The following is a 17581-nucleotide window of genomic DNA, read 5'->3' on the forward strand; positions in this document are numbered from 1 at the left end:
CTCCCGCCCTCCCTCCTTCTCCTGGTCCATCAGATACTACTTTCGCGCCTTTTTTCTGACCAGGCGCCATAGCTAGCACTGGGATCATGGAGCCCGCTCAGATCACCGCGGCAATTATGAGCACTATGAACACCACGCGCATTGTCCTGGAGTATATGCAGAGCCAGGACATGCCAAGGCGAAACCCGGACCAGGCGAGGAGGCGATTGCAGCGCGGCGACGAGAGTGATGAGGAAATTGACATGGACATAGACCTCTCACAAGGCACAGGCACCAGCAATGTGGAAATCATGGTGTCACTGGGGCAGGTTGATGCCGTGGAACGCCGATTCTGGGCCCGGGAAACAAGCACAGACTGGTGGGACCGCATCGTGCTGCAGGTATGGGACGATTCCCAGTGGCTGCGAAACTTTCGCATGCGTAAGGGCACTTTCATGGAACTTTGTGACTTGCTGTCCCCTGCCCTGAAACGCCAGGATACCAAGATGAGAGCAGCCCTCACAGTTGAGAAGCGAGTGGCGATAGCCCTGTGGAAGCTTGCAACGCCAGACAGCTACCGGTCAGTCGGGAATCAATTTGGAGTGGGCAAATCTACAGTGGGGGCTGCTGTGATCCAATTTGCCAGGGCAATGAAAGACCTGGTGATAGCAAGGGTAGTGACTCTGGGCAACGTGCAGTCAATAGTGGATGGTTTTGCTGAAATGGGATTCCCAAACTGTGGCGGGGCCATAGACGGAACCCATATCCCTATCTTGTCACCGGAGCACCAAGCCACCGACTACATAAACCGCAAGGGGTACTTTTCAATGCTGCTGCAAGCCCTGGTGGATCACAAGGGACGTTTCACCAACATCAACGTGGGATGGCCGGGAAAGGTACATGATGCTCGCGTCTTCAGGAACTCTGCTCTGTTTCGAAAGCTGGAGGAAGGGACTTTCTTCCCGGACCAGAAAGTGACCATTGGGGATGTTGAAATGCCTATCGTGATCCTTGGGGACCCAGCCTACCCCTTAATGCCATGGCTCATGAAGCCGTACACAGGCAGCCTGGACAGGAGTCAGGACCTGTTCAACTACAGGCTGAGCAAGTGCCGAATGGTGGTGGAATGTGCATTTGGACGTTTAAAAGCGCGCTGGCGCAGCTTACTGACTCGCTCAGACCTCAGCGAAAAGAATATCCCCATTGTTATTGCTACTTGCTGTGCGCTCCACAATATCTGTGAGAGTAAGGGGGAGACCTTTATGGTGGGGTGGGAGGTTGAGGCAACTCGCCTGGCCGCTGATTACGCGCAGCCAGACACCAGGGCGGTTAGAGGAGCACAGCAGGGCACGGTGCGCATCAGAGAAGCTTTGAAAACGAGTTTTGTGACTGGCCAGGCTACTGTGTGAAACTTCTGTTTGTTTCTCCTTGATGAACCCTCCAAACCCCCCCCACCGACCCGGTTCACTCTACTTCCCTGTAAACCAACCACCCCACCCCACCCTCCCCTCCCGCTTGCAGAGGCAATAAAGTCATTTTTTTTTAACATTCATGCATTCTTTATTAGTTCCTTACAGAGGTAGGGGGATAATTGCCAAGGTAGCCTGGGATGGGTGGGGGAGGAGGGATGGAAAAGGACACACTGCATTTTAAAACTTTAACTCTTATTGAAGGCCAGCCTTCTGATGCTTGGGCGATCATCTGGGGTGGAGTGACTGGGTGGACGGAGGCCCCCCCACCGTGTTCTTGGGCGTCTGGGTGAGGAGGCTATGGAACTTGGGGAGGAGGGCTGTTGGTTACACAGGGGCTGTAGCGGCGGTCTCTGCTCCTGCTGCCTTTCCTGCAACTCAACCATACGCTCGAGCATATCAGTTTGATGCTCCAGCAGACGGAGCATTGCCTCTTGCCGTCTGTCTGCAAGCTGACGCCACCTATCGTCTTCAGCCCGCCACTTGCTCTGTTCTTCCCGCGATTCAGCCCGCCACCTCTCCTCTCGTTCATATTGGGCTTTTCTCATCTCCGTCATTGACTGCCTCCACGCATTCTGCTGTGCTCTATCAGCCTGGGCGGACATCTGCAGCTCCGTGAACATCTCGTCCCTCGTCCTACGTTTTCTCTTTCTAATGTTCACGAGCCTCTGCGAAGGAGAAACATTTGCAGCTGGCGGAGGAGAAGGGAGAGGTGGTTAAAAAAGACACATTTTAGAGAACAATGGGTACACTCTTTCATTACAAGGTCGCATATTTCGGCTTGCAGGCAGCCATCGTAGGCCACAGTGTTTTGGCTTTTTTAACCTTCTTAACATGCGGGAAAGGTTGCAAACAGCAGCGCATTTCCCATATCAAGGATGAATTGGGTTGTCCATTTAAAATGGGGTTTCAATGTAAAAGGAGTGGCTGCGGTTTCCCGGTTAACATGCGGCACAAACACAAGTAAACCCCCCCGCCCCACACACACACACGATTCTCTGGGATGATCACTTCACCCCTCCCCCCACCGCGTGGTTAACAGCGGGGAACATTTCTGGTCAGAAGAGCAGGAACGGGCGCCTCTGAATGTCCCCTTAATAAAATCACCCCATTTCAACCAGGAGAGCTTTCTGGAGATGTCCCTGGAGGATTTCCGCTCCATCCCCATACACGTTAACAGACTTTTCCAGTAGATGTACTGGCCGCGATTGCCAGGGCAAAGTAATCATTAAACACGCTTGCTTTTTTTTTGTAATGTTTACAAATAGTTACAAAGTTACACTCACCAGAGGTCTCCTGTGTGCCCTGAGGGTCTTGGGTGAGTTCGGGGGTTACTGGTTCCAGGTCCAGGGTCACAAACATATCCTGGCTGTTGGGGAAACCGGTTTCTCCGCTTCCTTGCTGCTGTGAGCTACCTACAGTACCTCCATCGTCATCATCCTCCTCGTTCCCCGAACCGTCTTCCCTGTGTGTTTCTCCAGTGAGAGAGTCATAGCACACGGTTGGGGTAGTGGTGGCTGCACCCCCTAGGATCGCATGCAGCTCCGCGTAGTAGCGGCAAGTTTGCGGCTCTGCCCCGGACCTTCCGTTTGCTTCTCTGGCTTTGTGGTAAGCTTGCCGTAGCTCCTTAATTTTCACGCGGCACTGCTGTGTGTCCCTGTTATGGCCTCGGTCCTTCATGGCCTTGGAGATCTTTTCTAATACTTTTCCATTTCTTTTACTGCTACGGAGTTCAGCTATCACTGCTTCATCTCCCCATATGGCGAGCAGATCTCGTACCTCCCGTTCGGTCCATGCTGGAGCTCTTTTGCGATCCTGGGAGGACTCCATCACGGTTACCTGTGCTGATGAGCTCTGCGGGGTCACCTGTGCTCTCCACGCTGGGCAAACAGGAAATGAAATTCAAACCTTCGCGGGTCTTTTCCTGTCTACCTGGTCAGTGCATCTGAGTTGAGAGTGCTGTCCAGAGCGGTCACAATGAAGCACTGTGGGATAGCTCCCGGAGGCCAATAACGTCGAATTCCGTCCACACTACCCCAATTCCGACCCGCAAAGACCGGTTTTATCGCTAATCCCCTCGTCAGAGGTGGTGTAAAGAAACCGGTTTAAAGGACCCTTTAAGTCGAAAGAAAGGGCTTCGTTGTGTGGACGTGTCCAGGCTTAATTCGGTTTAACGCCGCTAAAGTCGACCTAAACCCGTAGTGTAGACCAGGCCTTTGAAGAACAGACAATGTAAATCAGGTTGGGCCTTGGCCATATTGGGAGATGATGGAGCCAAACTGTCTCATTCACAGGGCACGTTCCAGGAGGGACTGTGCTTCTGGTGGGACACACTGTTCCCAGGGATGCAGGGGGAATGCACACACTATGCCACCCAGTATAGTGAAATCTATGTTCTGTAGACAACAGATGCAATTGTTGAAAAAAAATCACACATGCAACATTACAATTTTTTTCCTTCAAGTCCAAAATCAGAGACCTCTAACATGCCAACTAAAGGGAAACTCCTTTAGCTTGTATTAATAGTAGACTACTTATCTTTCTGTGGCCCAGCTGCTAGTGGGCAACATTGCTCATTCATTTTTACACACAGATCCAGGACATTATTCTGGCCAGCTCCATGGCCAATGGGGTTGTTGAGAGGAGATCATTCCCTGTCTCCTTCCTACCCCCTTCAGGTCTCGCTCTCCCTCAAGTGCAGGGGCTGTGACTGCGCTTGCCCCTTCAGGGGGGGTGGAGGGGAGAAGAGGAGCAAAGATTATTTACGTCTCCCTGTCTGTTCACCTGAGTGAGGGCCAGTCACAGTGCAGCCCTTTGGAAGACCGTGCTGTTCAACTCTATGTCAGACGCAGGAATGGTTATTACTTGTTATCGTTTGTATTACAGTATTGCCTAGAAGCAACTGAGATCAGGCCCCATCATGCTGGGACTGTAGACACAAACTGCGAGAGACATTCCTTGCCCTGAAGAGCTGATCATCTAAATAGATAAGACAGACAAAGATTTGGAGGGGAAACAGAGGCACAGAAAGGTGAAGTAATTTGCTCAAGGCCACACAGCAGGTCAGTGGCTGAGCCTGGAACAGAACCTAGGGCTTCTGAACCCAGTTCAGTGTTCTATGCACCAGACCACATTGCCTCTCCTGGACGGGAGATTAGATTGCTAGTTCATTTCCACTGCTGATATATTTATTTATATTTTTATAATTATTTACAAAGTGTGTTCCCTATTTGTACTTATCGCTATTTGCATCGCACTGCTCAAATCAAGGTCTCACCAATCACTTTCATTTAAAAATAATACCAGTAGAAATTGCCCATCACTCAATCCTCCCAATCCAGAGCTCTCTCAACCCTAAAAATATGCAACACGTAGACCAGTGGCTCTCAACCTTTTCAGACTACTGTACCCCTTTCAGGAGTCTGATTTGTCCTTAAAAACTTAAAAACTACTTGCTTACAAAATCAGACATAAAAATACAAGTGTCACAGCCACACTATTACTGAATAATTGCTTACTTTCTCATTTTTACCATATAATTATAAAATAAATCAATTGGGATATAAATATTGTCCTTACATTTCAGTGTATAGTATATAGAGCAGTATAAACAAGTCATTGTCTGTATGAAATTTTAGTTTGTACTGACTTCGCTAGTGCTTTTTATATAGACTGTTGTAAAACCAGGCAAATACCTAGATGAGTTGATGTGCCCCCTGGAAGACCTCTGCGTACCCCTTGTTGAGAGCCACTGACTTAGACAACACTTAGTCCTTCTGCCACACAGGACTTTCTGAGGGGAAAGTGAGGTCTCAGTGGACACAGGATTTTGGAAGTGGGAGAGGGGACAACTAACCATGCCAGAGAAAGAAAGGGGTTGCTTCAGCCTGTAGGCCTCCCTATCCCCTATGTCTTCCCCAGAACAATTCCTGTGGAATAAGCCCCAAGACAGGACTGCTGCCATGAGCAGAAGTCGTCAGAAACACAGAATGTGGCCCTTAGGCCTGGCATAAAAAATTTAAAAGCACTTTAGGGATATGGGAGTTTATGTCCCATTGACAGTCCATGGGATTTAGGCTTTTACACGCTTACATCACTCCTAAAAATGGGACTTGAGTCCTTTTGAAAATTTTACTCCTTATCTATTGCCTTGGAAGGATTAATTTTTTATCGGTAAATATTGATAAACATCAATTTCACTGTACAAACTGACAAAATATTTCCATCTATAATAATCAAAATTTACAGATAGGCAAAGAAACAAAAATGCTGCTTAAGGACTTATTAATCATTTGATATAAGGCTATTTATTTTGTATATTTTAACATATGATGTTGACAATTTGTGTTTTAATGGTTATAAATCTTAAAATTTTTGAAAATTTAAAATAACAATAAAAATTCTTTAAAATAAACATCAACATTATCCATCAGAATTGTTAAAAAAAATAAAAATCAAATTCTGCCCTGCCTACGGATCTACATTTAAAAAGTTTGCACCGGTGTAACTACATCAGGCTGCAATGGCACAAAGAGGGTTTACACTGGTGTGAGGCCAAAAGGGGAATTTTTCAGAAAGTCTTGAGCATATCAAAATAGATTACAATGTTCAGCAAGCTTAGCCACACGGGGGTGCTACCAGATGATTGCTATCATGCGGTGTGTTGTTTTATATTCAAATAATCCTCCACTAGTCCTAATAATAATTCATTGCTAGTAACTTAACATATATACAGAGCATCTTATCAGTCAAACCTAAAACAAGCTGCCTCCTCCCACTGTCAGCTCCCACACACTGAAGATACTATTCATTCTCTTAAAGCCACAGTAACACCCCAGCTCTGTTCTTTAAATTTTTTTAGCCCAAATTTATTCGTATATATCAGAATTTCCCTGAAGGTTCTTATAGCCACTGTAATACGATGTGTGATTAAAAGAAGGGTTCCAATGGCACATACTCCAATGTAAAAGCAGAAACTTCATTTTGAACTGTAAAATATTTTATGTTTGGTGGGTTTTTCCTCTAAACGATTTCTTTTTCTCCAAATGACTTCTGTTTAGGAACAAAACACAAACTACTATTCAAGCAGTGTTTTTAACACCTAACTTCTTTCTGTTGCATGCACAGCAGGGTCCTGCAAATTCTAGCACTGTTTCCAAAAAGTATCATAATTCGTTCGTTCTCTCTGAATGTTAATACAGATTCTGCTGGGTGAATATACACTGTTCTTAGGCCAATCTCACTGCGATTTCAAACTTGAGTACGTATGCATTAATTTTATCATACAGTAGAGATGGCTGTATTTTTTCCCCAAAGGAATGTGTCAAACATATCTAGTGCAGATACAGAATTTCAGTGCTAGCCTTCAGACTAAAAAAGGTCTGACAATTATTGAACTCCTTAAAAAGTCGTAGGCAAAATTCAGCATTGACATATGTGATGGCACAAGCTGATTACAAATGGATGTAAGTAGATTAGTATTCAGTAGGTACTAAATAAAATTGGATGAAAAACGGGAAAATAGATTGCAAAAATGTTGTCCCTTATTTTCAATTTAAAAAAAGAAAAAAGAAAAATTGAAAATTTTTGACCCAGAAAGCAACTAACAGGAGGATTTAATATTGTTATTTTCCCCCATTATTTGTGAAGTGTCATTCCGATGCTATCTAAATACATCTTATCTCCTTCAGTCAGTTGTCTCACATACATCACTTTCCACCTCCTTGGTGTATAAATTACACTCATTTACTGCAGTCACTGAATGCCAAGTTGTTGATATTAATTCAAATTAAAGGCATGCATCTAAACCAGGGCTTCATTACCAGAAACCGGAGAGTACTATCATGACAGAAGCAATCACATAAGCACGGAAAATAATAAAATGAGAATGACAAATGATACAACCTTATAAAATTGCTATCTTAATATAATTCCAAAGGCAACCAGTTTTTGATTATGTGGACGATAGACGTTCCCCAAAATGAAGAGCGTTACAAATTAAACAGTCTGAAAGGTCAGTTTTCTAACTGGTTATCTGTTACAGGGAACAGATTGTTAATGAAATTGATGTTACAACTTTCCAAAATCCTTCACTTGCTATCTTTATCAGACTATGTTCCTTCATATCATGGACAAAAAACACCTCAAGATTCTTTGTTTATTGTTATGTTACATATGCTATAATTAAAAACAAAACATTATCCTGACTGATTTCAAGGGAATTATTAAACCAAAGTTCATAGGATTTCTTTCTTTCTTTTCCCATGTAACAAGGCATAAGGAAATTATTTTTCCAAAGTACTAAACATTTCTTTATTCCTAGACTGACTCATTATATAACCAAACCTGAGCAATTTTACATATTTGCAAATCTGGATTTCTCAAGTCTGGGACATCCAGATATAATACATATTTGAAAGACGAAGATGGCAGAGTCACTTAAAGTATAATTCCAGTATTAAATAGATGCTGAGTTCCAGACTGAAGACGTTGAAAGAAATGTAGAAAGTTCATAGAGCTCTGTCCTGTAAACATTTAGGCCCACGATTGACTGTAGTTATGTGAATAAACGTACTTAAAGATTTGCAGGATTATGTCCTTAGAATGTCCACTCTTTTAGGCAGGACTCTGTTTTCCTGTGTGCTTGGATAGTGCCTAGCACATTGGGGGCACTACCAGAAAAAATCATTAATTCCACAACTACAAACAATACTACTAATAAAAAAAACCCACTAATTTATAATATGGGACTCAACGTCACAGTTTCATTGGCAACATGATTTAAAAAATTGCTCTACACTGAGTAGAATAATTTCTTTATGCGACTTGCTACTCATTGAATAATTATAACTGAAAAAATTCTCTCAATAAATCAAATATTGTAAACCTATATTTCTTGAATTTTACAATCTCAAACATTGCTAAATATGTATGAAGATTTTGATAGTAATCTTATAAAATAAAACAGCTAGTAATAAAGTACATATAGGAGTAAGATATTTTCTTACAAGTAGTAAAGAATAGTTTCAGGGGATAAGGAGTTGGGTGGGTGGGTGGCTGAAGTAGGGAAACAGGAGTAGTTTCTGTTCTTGTGGGAACACAGAAATTATAAGTTCTTCGCTTGTCTGGAATTTTTCAGTCTCATACAGACATATACAATGCATAGAGAAAGATAGACACAGAAATACAAGATTCTCTTTGCTTTGACTCGTCTCTTAGCTGCCAAACCTCAGCTAGGTGCTGTTTGACAGCAGCCGAGAAACGAGCTCTCCATCAGATGGAGAACTTCTATTCAAAGGATGAAAAATTAAAAAAAAAAATAAAAGAATGTTTGGATTTGACACAAGTTCATATACTGGTTTAATTTCTTTTGGAAATTTGAGTGGTGGTGAATGGACAAGTCTGTACTGAAATGCAACAAACAGGTACTAAAAAATTACAGCTATGGCAATATTTGAACTTCCCATTACACTCCTCACATCATGGGTAGTTTTAGGATGCAAGGCTGATGAGAGGGGGAAAGCAGGCACAATTATATCAGGGCCCCATGCTCAGGGGGCTCTTCACAAAAATGTAACATCTGTGTAAATAAAGTGAAATAGGAAGGTGTGACCTGCCAGCAAATACAATGTAAATTTCTCTTGATGAGCCAGGATATAATAGTGTCCAAACTAGCACCAGAAAACATAAGTCCAACAGCCTCAGAGGAGAAAAAGTACCATTAACCTAATGTGGTGAAATTACATTTTAGACATGGGGATTTCTGAAACAAATAGCACAGCTCGTAAGAGTGACGTGACTTGCCCAAGGTCACAGAGCAGATCAGAGGTATAGCAGAGAACAGAGTCCAGGTCTCTTGACTCCCTGCTCAAGACCAGTGTTTCTCAACCTTTTTGATACCAGGGACTGGCTTGCTGCCCTCCTAAACTATGTCAGGGAGGTCTCAGGGCACAGTGCTGGTTCACGGACCAGTCGTTGAGAAACACTGCTCTGGATCACCATTATATATTTTAAGATGTCTATGGTTCTTATTTCAATATATATTTCAAGTACTGAATATCTCACTGGCTTACATTTTCAGGCTAACAGTGTTGATGCTCATGAAGACAAAGAGCAAAGGAGGTTTCACAGACCAGGATGCTAAGAAAGATATTTTTAAGAGTGGCTTTGTAGAAACCTAGAAAGTACAGTGCAAATATCAGGGAGAGTTGGAGTGGTAGTACCATTTAAAAATACCAGAAAAAGTCACACTCTCCTGAATAGGCCAAAGCCCATATCTGAATCAGTTATTTCCTATACAACCTATATAGCTTCTGGTCATTTCCAAGTGTTAAATATGGGTCCTCTCACATATCAATATTACAGGAGGTCTCTCAGGATAGTTCAGACAGGAAAATTTATCCCTGTTTACCTGGAAATGACAGTGTCAGAGGCAAAACCATAACTGTCAGTCACTGGCAGAATGGGAGCAACCTAGCCCCAGAAGATCCTATCCGTTTGAGATGATTTCTACAGCTCGACTGTAGAGATAACGTATGTAACACATTTGACTTCACTACATTTTTAAAAGATAAGGAATTTAGTCTAATTCCTACACACACACCCCATTGGGCATAATTCTCCCATACCTATGTCACCTTTCTGCCAGGTGGCGTCAACAGCAACAAGGGCTGGGTTCAATGTCTAGGGGTTTCTCTTAACACCACTAAATAGAATCAGCTTGAGCCCCCAGCCAGTAATCTGGGACAACTAAACACAACCCCTTGGGCACCTCTCAGAGACAATACTTCCCCTCTCACAAGCACTGAGTCTGTGTGTAACACAATCACACTTATTCAAAGGGGGGTAGGGTGGAAGGAGGGACCCAACATTAATTTGGGAAAACACCCAACCACATTTTAGAAGCACGTGATAATAGGCAAACACCTACCCCACAGTGAGTTGGGCAGTGTCCTTTGCCTCAGTTTCTCACCTCGCAATGTGAAAGTCTGACAAATATCCCTTAACACACCACTCCCCTCTCCCTCTGCTGCACACCACTCACAGTTGGCGGTCCTTGGTCAGCAAGGACCCAGAATTCAGAGGTGTGTTCACAGGGGTTCAGCTCTCACCGGGAATCATCAACCTGAAACAAGGACTCTCAATTGAGTCTAATCAGCTCTGCCTTAAGCTCTGCTGGAGAGGTCAAATGGTGCCTAGGACTCTCAAGGCTGAGTCCCCATGACCAGGTGGAAACACCTGTCCCCACCCCCTCTCATCTTCACTGGGATTTGGCATCCCCTGAGTAGCAAGTGAGGTTAACTTTAGGGTGACCCCACTCAACCAGGCCAGGCTAACCACAGTTCTGCTGCCCTTTACTCATACAATAAGGTTAACAACATTTCATTACCCTTGCATTCAAATACTAGGAGTGATTTGCAACCCAAACCAGCCAAAACTGATCATTTTGGCAAAGTATCTCCATTTGCTGCACACCTAGGCAGAGTAGGGTGTCTATGCAAACACGGGTCTGCTCCTCAAGTCTTTTCCCCAGTTCATCACTAGATGTCAGGGGAGAGCTCATTCAGACCCTGCTTATAACTATAAGCCAACAATTTTGCCCTGTATGATAAGTCAACTGTCAACAGAGGGGCAGATCTATGGACCATGTTACTCAAAGGAAAAAATGTAGGTGAGCAGGGGGCCCATTTTCATATTCATCTGCACAGGAAGGTCAGTTCAAAAAATATCAATAGTTAAATCTTTAGACTTAACTTGGAGGCTACTTAAACACGCCATAAGAGTCACAGACACTCCAAAAGAAAGGGAGGCAACAGGAAGGCAAGAAATAAACCAGCGTGGCCAAAAGGCAAGGTTCAAGAGGTTATCTGAGTCAAACAGAAGTTTTAAAAAACAAAACAACTGGTGAATAAAGCCTGAAATGTTACAAGTAAATAAGATTTTTACAATTTTCAATGTTATGTTTTGTGAGTAAAACAGCAACAGTAGGTAAAGAAATTGTTTGCTCTTACAGTTGCAATTTTTAATGTGGCCTCTGAGGCATAAAAATACAAACTTATTCCTTTGAACGCTATAAATGTCACTTACATATTCATATAGGTCCAAAATAATGAATGAACATGCCTGCAAGTTATGGAAATAATAATGTTCAGATATTGGGTCTCAGTTTTCAAAATACTCATGTGCTGTACAGAATCAGTCCATTGGGTCTAGAAATAACATCAATGATGTATTTATGCAGGAACTATTTCAATAACTCTGACATGAAGCTTCCATCCCAGTCAATATGAGTCATTAAAGGACATTTAGAGTGTATGGAAAGAGATGTTCTTTATAGCGGTTCTAGCAAAATGAAATTTATTTTGAACGTAAAGTCTAATAATACATTTGGTAGTAAAGATCATATCAGTCTTGTACTTTGTTGTAATAAGTAATCCTTTTCTTTAGGAAAGATACAGTTCATACAGTAAGTACTCACAGGGATGTCAGCTATTTTTTTAATTAAAGCTTTTATATTCTCTATTGTTTGCAATGTCAACTTCTTAAACTGAAAATGCAAGTTCTTTCACTACTGGTTTTCCTTTACTTGGTTAACATTTAATTTACCACCAATAGCAGGAAAATCTTCTCTTTTTAAAAAAATTTACTTCAGCTCAGTCTACAATAGCGCAGGAAGCCATGCTCACTTATCTAATGAGCCCAGTTGAAGGAATCCCAAAATATAAATACATGTAAGACTATAATTTCCTTTCGAAGGTCTAGAGACATAAATCAATTGACTTTCAATCTTGTGGTTGATGATTTCAGCATATCAGAGTTCTGTGTGTTGGAATTTAAAAAACTTACTAGCTAATATTGAGGAATACACTATTCCTTATAATGTATAAAACATGAAAAGGTTTCTTGGCTGGAGGATGAACATGAGGTGATGTTGAGTTTCTTAAGGAGAAAGAATTTTGAAATGGGAACTTTAAAAAAAAACAAACACCTTTTTTTTTGGAGACAGGAACAACTTTCTAAACTCCATGCCCAGAGAAAATGAAAAAAAGGGACACTGACATTATTATTAAACTACCGTTGTGTCATTATTGCATTCTAGTATTACCATAGTGCCTATCAGCCCCAAATAAGATTGGGGGGCCCATGGTGCCAGGCACTGTACAAACAGATAGCAAGAGGCAGCATGTGTCCAGAGAGAGATTGAAGTCCTAATCCATCCTCTCTTTAAATAAATGTGTTTTCCAAACTGAAACAAAATCTTTACTTAACAGTTAAACTACAGTGATCTGATTCTTAACAGACAAGGAGTACTGATATTATTATGTAATGGATACATTTCCTGTGATATTAATTTTCATCCATCAATAACTAATAATAATAAAAAACAGTACACTAATTTTCAATACCAATATTTCAGCTACTGAAATACCAATACCACTTCCTGCAGCACCTAGTGGTTTCTTGGATGCCTTCCCTGCAAATGTGACCTGACATGATTGTATTATGGAGACTGAAAGCTGACAAAATCACAGCACAAGGTAATACAGCTGCAGGGCAACATAACATCATTATACACCTCCCTCACTGCAGCCAGTCATGTAAAAGAAAAACTGAACAAATGCACATAAGAGATAAAAACTCCTTATGCAATTATTTTCCATAGCATAAAAAGGCACTATGATCAGACCAAGGAACAAAACAGATTTATTAGCATCAGCCCTCAATTAAATAGAGATAACTGAAACTAGAAAAATAACCTATTCTAGAAAGCAAGTTCAGAAGAAATCAGTTAATGAATGTGAATGTCACTAGGTATATGTGTTTATAAAGTATCGTATAAAAGCATGGGATATTAAGGTTGCCAGACACTTCTCATTATAAGACCCTGTTTTCAGTTGCGTATAACATTGCTAAACTTTAACCATTTGGGCTGAAACTTTCCAAGCCAGATGTCTGCTATGTCTGAGTGTTATGGGAAAGTTCCAGCCAAAATGGTTCAGCTGTTTCTGAGAAAGAGGATAGAGAAGAATACATTGTTTTTCATATGTTAAAAGGTGTCCAGCATTTTTATTTCAGACTCTCTAGGGCCCTTATGTTTTGGAGAAAGGCCTTGAAATTTGACTGAGGGATGGTTTTTGTACCCAGGATGTACCTTTTGCTGTCCCTGTGAAAATCTTCCCACATTTACCCAAGTTATAAGCCGGAAACTGGGACAGGGTGGGCAAGAGCACTGCAGACAAGGGGCCGGGAGTTGAGGGGGGACTTGGAATAGCTGGGTATGGGGACTGGGACAGGGAGTCCAAAGAGGAGAGACTAGCACTTGCTAGGCAAGGAGACTGGGAATGAGATGAGAAATCTAAGGAGTAGAGACTTAGGCTGGTTAGGTGAAGAGACTGGGATGAAGAGTTAGGGATGCGTAAGAGACAGGGCAGGGAGATGGTCAGATTGGAGGAGACAGGGTGGAAGAGGTGTTCTTCTGCCTGTAGACATGCCCATTATAGCACACTCCCCCTCCAGAGTCTGGAATGGAACCCAAGATCCTTGCGTCTCATCCTTTCCCTGCTATCAGCAAATATCAACAAAACAAACGGGTTAAGTGTCCCATCTCCTGCTAGTGCTGGTCCACATAGAGGATGGCAGCTTACTAGTGCTATCAGTTACTCTGTTAGCTCAAGTGACTGATGTCACTTGCTTTGAGCAGGGGGTTGGACTAGATGACCTCTTGAGGTCCCTTCCAACTCTGATATTCTATGATTCTATGTCTGTGTGATGGATCTAAAGGTTCTCACTAATGCTGCTCACCCATGTGGGTGTCAATATGACGTCACAACGTGGACTTTCTGAATTTTCAGTTTGTTTATTTTCGGAACATAGGAACTCTGTGGCATAGGCATGGATAGAATCCAGTTATCTGCAGCAATATTCAACTGCCTTAGGCATGAGGCCTTCCTTTTTCTTCCTGCAATCCCTTGAGGCTGAATTAAGGTTACATGGACAACCTTAATCACGGCACTTCCTATTTTTGAGTGCTTGACTTTTCAACCTTAATGTTGTTTTACATGTTCATTTCTGTGTGATATAATACACAGGGTAGTATCGTAGTCTCCAATGCCAGTCCAGTTTCCTTTAGTCCAATTCCACCCACAATTTTACCACATAGAATGGTTTGCTAAGTTCATAAGGGGTGAAATTTCCCACATCATATCACTATTGGGCACAGTTAAAATTGTTTGAGAGTCTTAAATGTGCATTTACAGATGAAAATCTATAGAGATGGTAAAATCAAACAACTAAGGAGAGATTTGTCCACAGTGGGAGACTGCCCAAATTACGAACTTATTACATGACTTTGAAGGACAGATTTGGTTTCCAAGTATTTTTTCCATTCTCCTGATACTAACATTGTGGATGTCTAAATATTCCATTGCAATGTTTTTTGTGTCCTTCCACTAACAATCTGGCCCATGAAAAACAAATTGTAAGTACACAAGGAAAAGCATTTAGACATGGTACTCTTAGACACAGCTAATCTCTTGGCATCAAATGAAACATGAAAGCTGGAAGGACTTTCAGTAGGGGCTTTGTCAAAACCAGACAAAAGACCAGAAACATTTTAAAATCAAGTTTATTATATAACCCCACTAGGACAGAAATGTGGGCATACCTCCCAAAATTTATGATGATTAACTATATAAAGCAGAACACTTCATAGCATTTCACCTTTGGAAAAAACTTCTGGTAAGCATGAAGAATTACCTTCTCTTTGTAAAATAGTGCAGGACAGATTAGTAATTCACTGAAAGACTAAAAGTTACAGCTATCTTTCATGCAAGAATGCAAAGTTCACACACATTTTAATGGTGGCTTGAATTAATTTAGTTAGACTCCAAGTAATATCCCATGACACTGCAGGTGTTTAAATCGGTAGTCATAAATGCATCTCTTCCTAATAAATCTTACCACTAAGGATGACAGAGAAATTATTTTACCTTTCACAGACTATTAAAGGCTGAAATGCAGTAGCTGCTACATTTATTCTGAGGGCAGTGGTCAGATGTGAGAAGATATAGCAGGTATTTGTAAAAAGTTATTCTGTGAGAATTATGAATGGATCAGACTTGTAAGATATACATCAGGTGGTATACCCTTTCCATTTGAAATTGTATTCGGTGTGTGGATTTCTTTTTTCAGCACCACAGAACATATGTCTCCTCTCAGAGGAACCATGTCCCACTGGAAGCAAGTATTTTTAAATTAGGACTGAGAGAAGTGTTTTTGTTTGTTAGTATGTCTTGACTTCATGCATGGCTGCAGCATAGGATCAGATACTTTATGAATGGAGAGAATTACTATTTAAAGCAGAGTTCCCCGAAGTTATGCACCTAGGAACAAAGAATGCACACCATACTTACAGGATGGGGGACACAATCCTGGGAAGCAGTGACTTTGAAAAGGTCTTGTGGCTTATGGTGGATAATCAGCTGACCATGTGGACAAAAGGGTTAATGCAATCCTTGGATATATAAACAGGGGAATATCAAGTACAGCAGGGAGATCATATTACCCTGTATTTGGCACTGATGTGACTGCTATCGGAATACTGTGTCCAGTTCTGGTACCTGTAAGTAAAGAAGGATGTTGAAAAATGAGAGAGGGTTCAGAGGAGAGCCACAAGAATGGTTAAAAGATTAGAAAACCTGCCTTTCAGTGATAGACTCAAGGAGCTCAGTCTATTTAGTTTAACAAAGAGATGGTTAAGGGATGACTTGATCACCGTCTAATTACCTACATGGGGAGCAAAAATTTGATAATGGAGGGATCTTCATTCTAGCAGACAAAAGTATAACAAGATCTAATGCCTGGAAGTTGAAGCTGGACAAGTTTAGGCTAGAATTAAGTCACAATTTAACAGTGAGGGTTCTTAACCATTGGAACAACTTAGCAAAGATTGTGGTGGATTCTCCATCACAGGAAATTTTATAATCAAGACTGGATGTTTTTCTTACACATATTCCTTAGTTCAAACAGGAATTAATTCAAGGAAGTCCTGTGGCCTGTGTTATTCAGAAGGTCAGACTAGATGATCACAGTTATCCCTTCTGGCCTTATTATTTATGAATTGGCTTGAAGAAAGTAAAAGCTTGCCCATGCAACACCGCGCACCAATGTTTAGTTGTAAAAAATTGCAAGCGGCTCCCCTTCTAAACAATTTGTATGACTGAAGCCCAGGTTCCGTGTTCCTCCATTTCTGCATTGGCACATGAACAGATTGGAGCTTTAATCTTGATGCCTCCCTAATTCTGGGCCTGCCCAACCCTCCAGTGCATCTTAAAACAGCCCTCCATGGGCTAGTATGTGGGCAGAGATTAGCCAGTGTGCAGTGCACAGCAGGGAGCAGTCTAGCACTAAAGGAGAGAAGTGACTTGGTGATGTGCAGTGTTTCCAAACCACTGATAGGTCAGATGAGGCTTCAGACCCACTCTGATACAGGGCTCAAGGAAGGGGTGGAAGACTTGTCCAGCGTTTCACAATGAGAGTTAGTGATGAGTTGGGAATGGAACCCAGGCCTTGAATTCCAGCCTCTAAGCTTTAACCAATAGATGCATTGCGTTTGTGTCATCTTCCTATTGCTTACCAGGAGGAGAAAAATCATGGACTGTATGCACTATAAATTAATTTAATTATCTACAAACCATTTTTATACTTGTTATATAACATATTAAGGAAATTTTCTTAATTTCTTTACAAGAAACATAATTCATTTTCTATCTTTTTCCCCCGATTGCGTTTCGACTAAAATGTCTTCTGTTCTTCATAAATCATCCAATCTGCACATTTGAAATGTACGGCATCAGCACAAGCAAACACTCAGTGGAACTAAAACGTCTACATCATTTTGGAAACCAGTGTTGATTTCTGTATGATTTAAATGATGCGTGCTGGTATCATACAGCCCAAACGATTCATGAGATTCAGCACAATTCAGAAGATAAACCATAGCCCTGCAGTGACAATCTGACTGCATAAATTGACATTATATTCTGAAAATAATGCTGTAGAATACAACTTTGAATTTAATCTTAAAACAAATAACACTGGAGTAGCAGCTTTCTCATCTTTGTCATAGAGTATTT

The 17581-nt window shown here is 41.7% G+C and overlaps 2 protein-coding genes across 12 annotated transcripts in view; both read right to left on the reverse strand.

Annotated features, from left to right (window-relative positions):
- MYRIP (myosin VIIA and Rab interacting protein) overlaps positions 1–17581 on the reverse strand; it is a 373571-nt gene that overhangs the window by 138746 nt on the left and 217244 nt on the right. The window lies entirely within an intron of this gene.
- LOC135981389 (uncharacterized) lies at positions 1496–3662 on the reverse strand. The gene is made up of 2 exons (XM_065583657.1): positions 2735–3662; positions 1496–2139 (listed from the first exon to the last, which is right to left on the reverse strand). Exons 1-2 carry the CDS (start codon positions 3276–3278, stop codon positions 1637–1639), a joined length of 1047 nt encoding a protein of 348 aa, XP_065439729.1. The 5' UTR covers positions 3279–3662; the 3' UTR covers positions 1496–1636.

Source organism: Chrysemys picta, chromosome 2 (genome assembly GCF_011386835.1).
Source record: "Chrysemys picta bellii isolate R12L10 chromosome 2, ASM1138683v2, whole genome shotgun sequence".
Taxonomy (NCBI): Eukaryota; Metazoa; Chordata; order Testudines; family Emydidae; genus Chrysemys; species Chrysemys picta.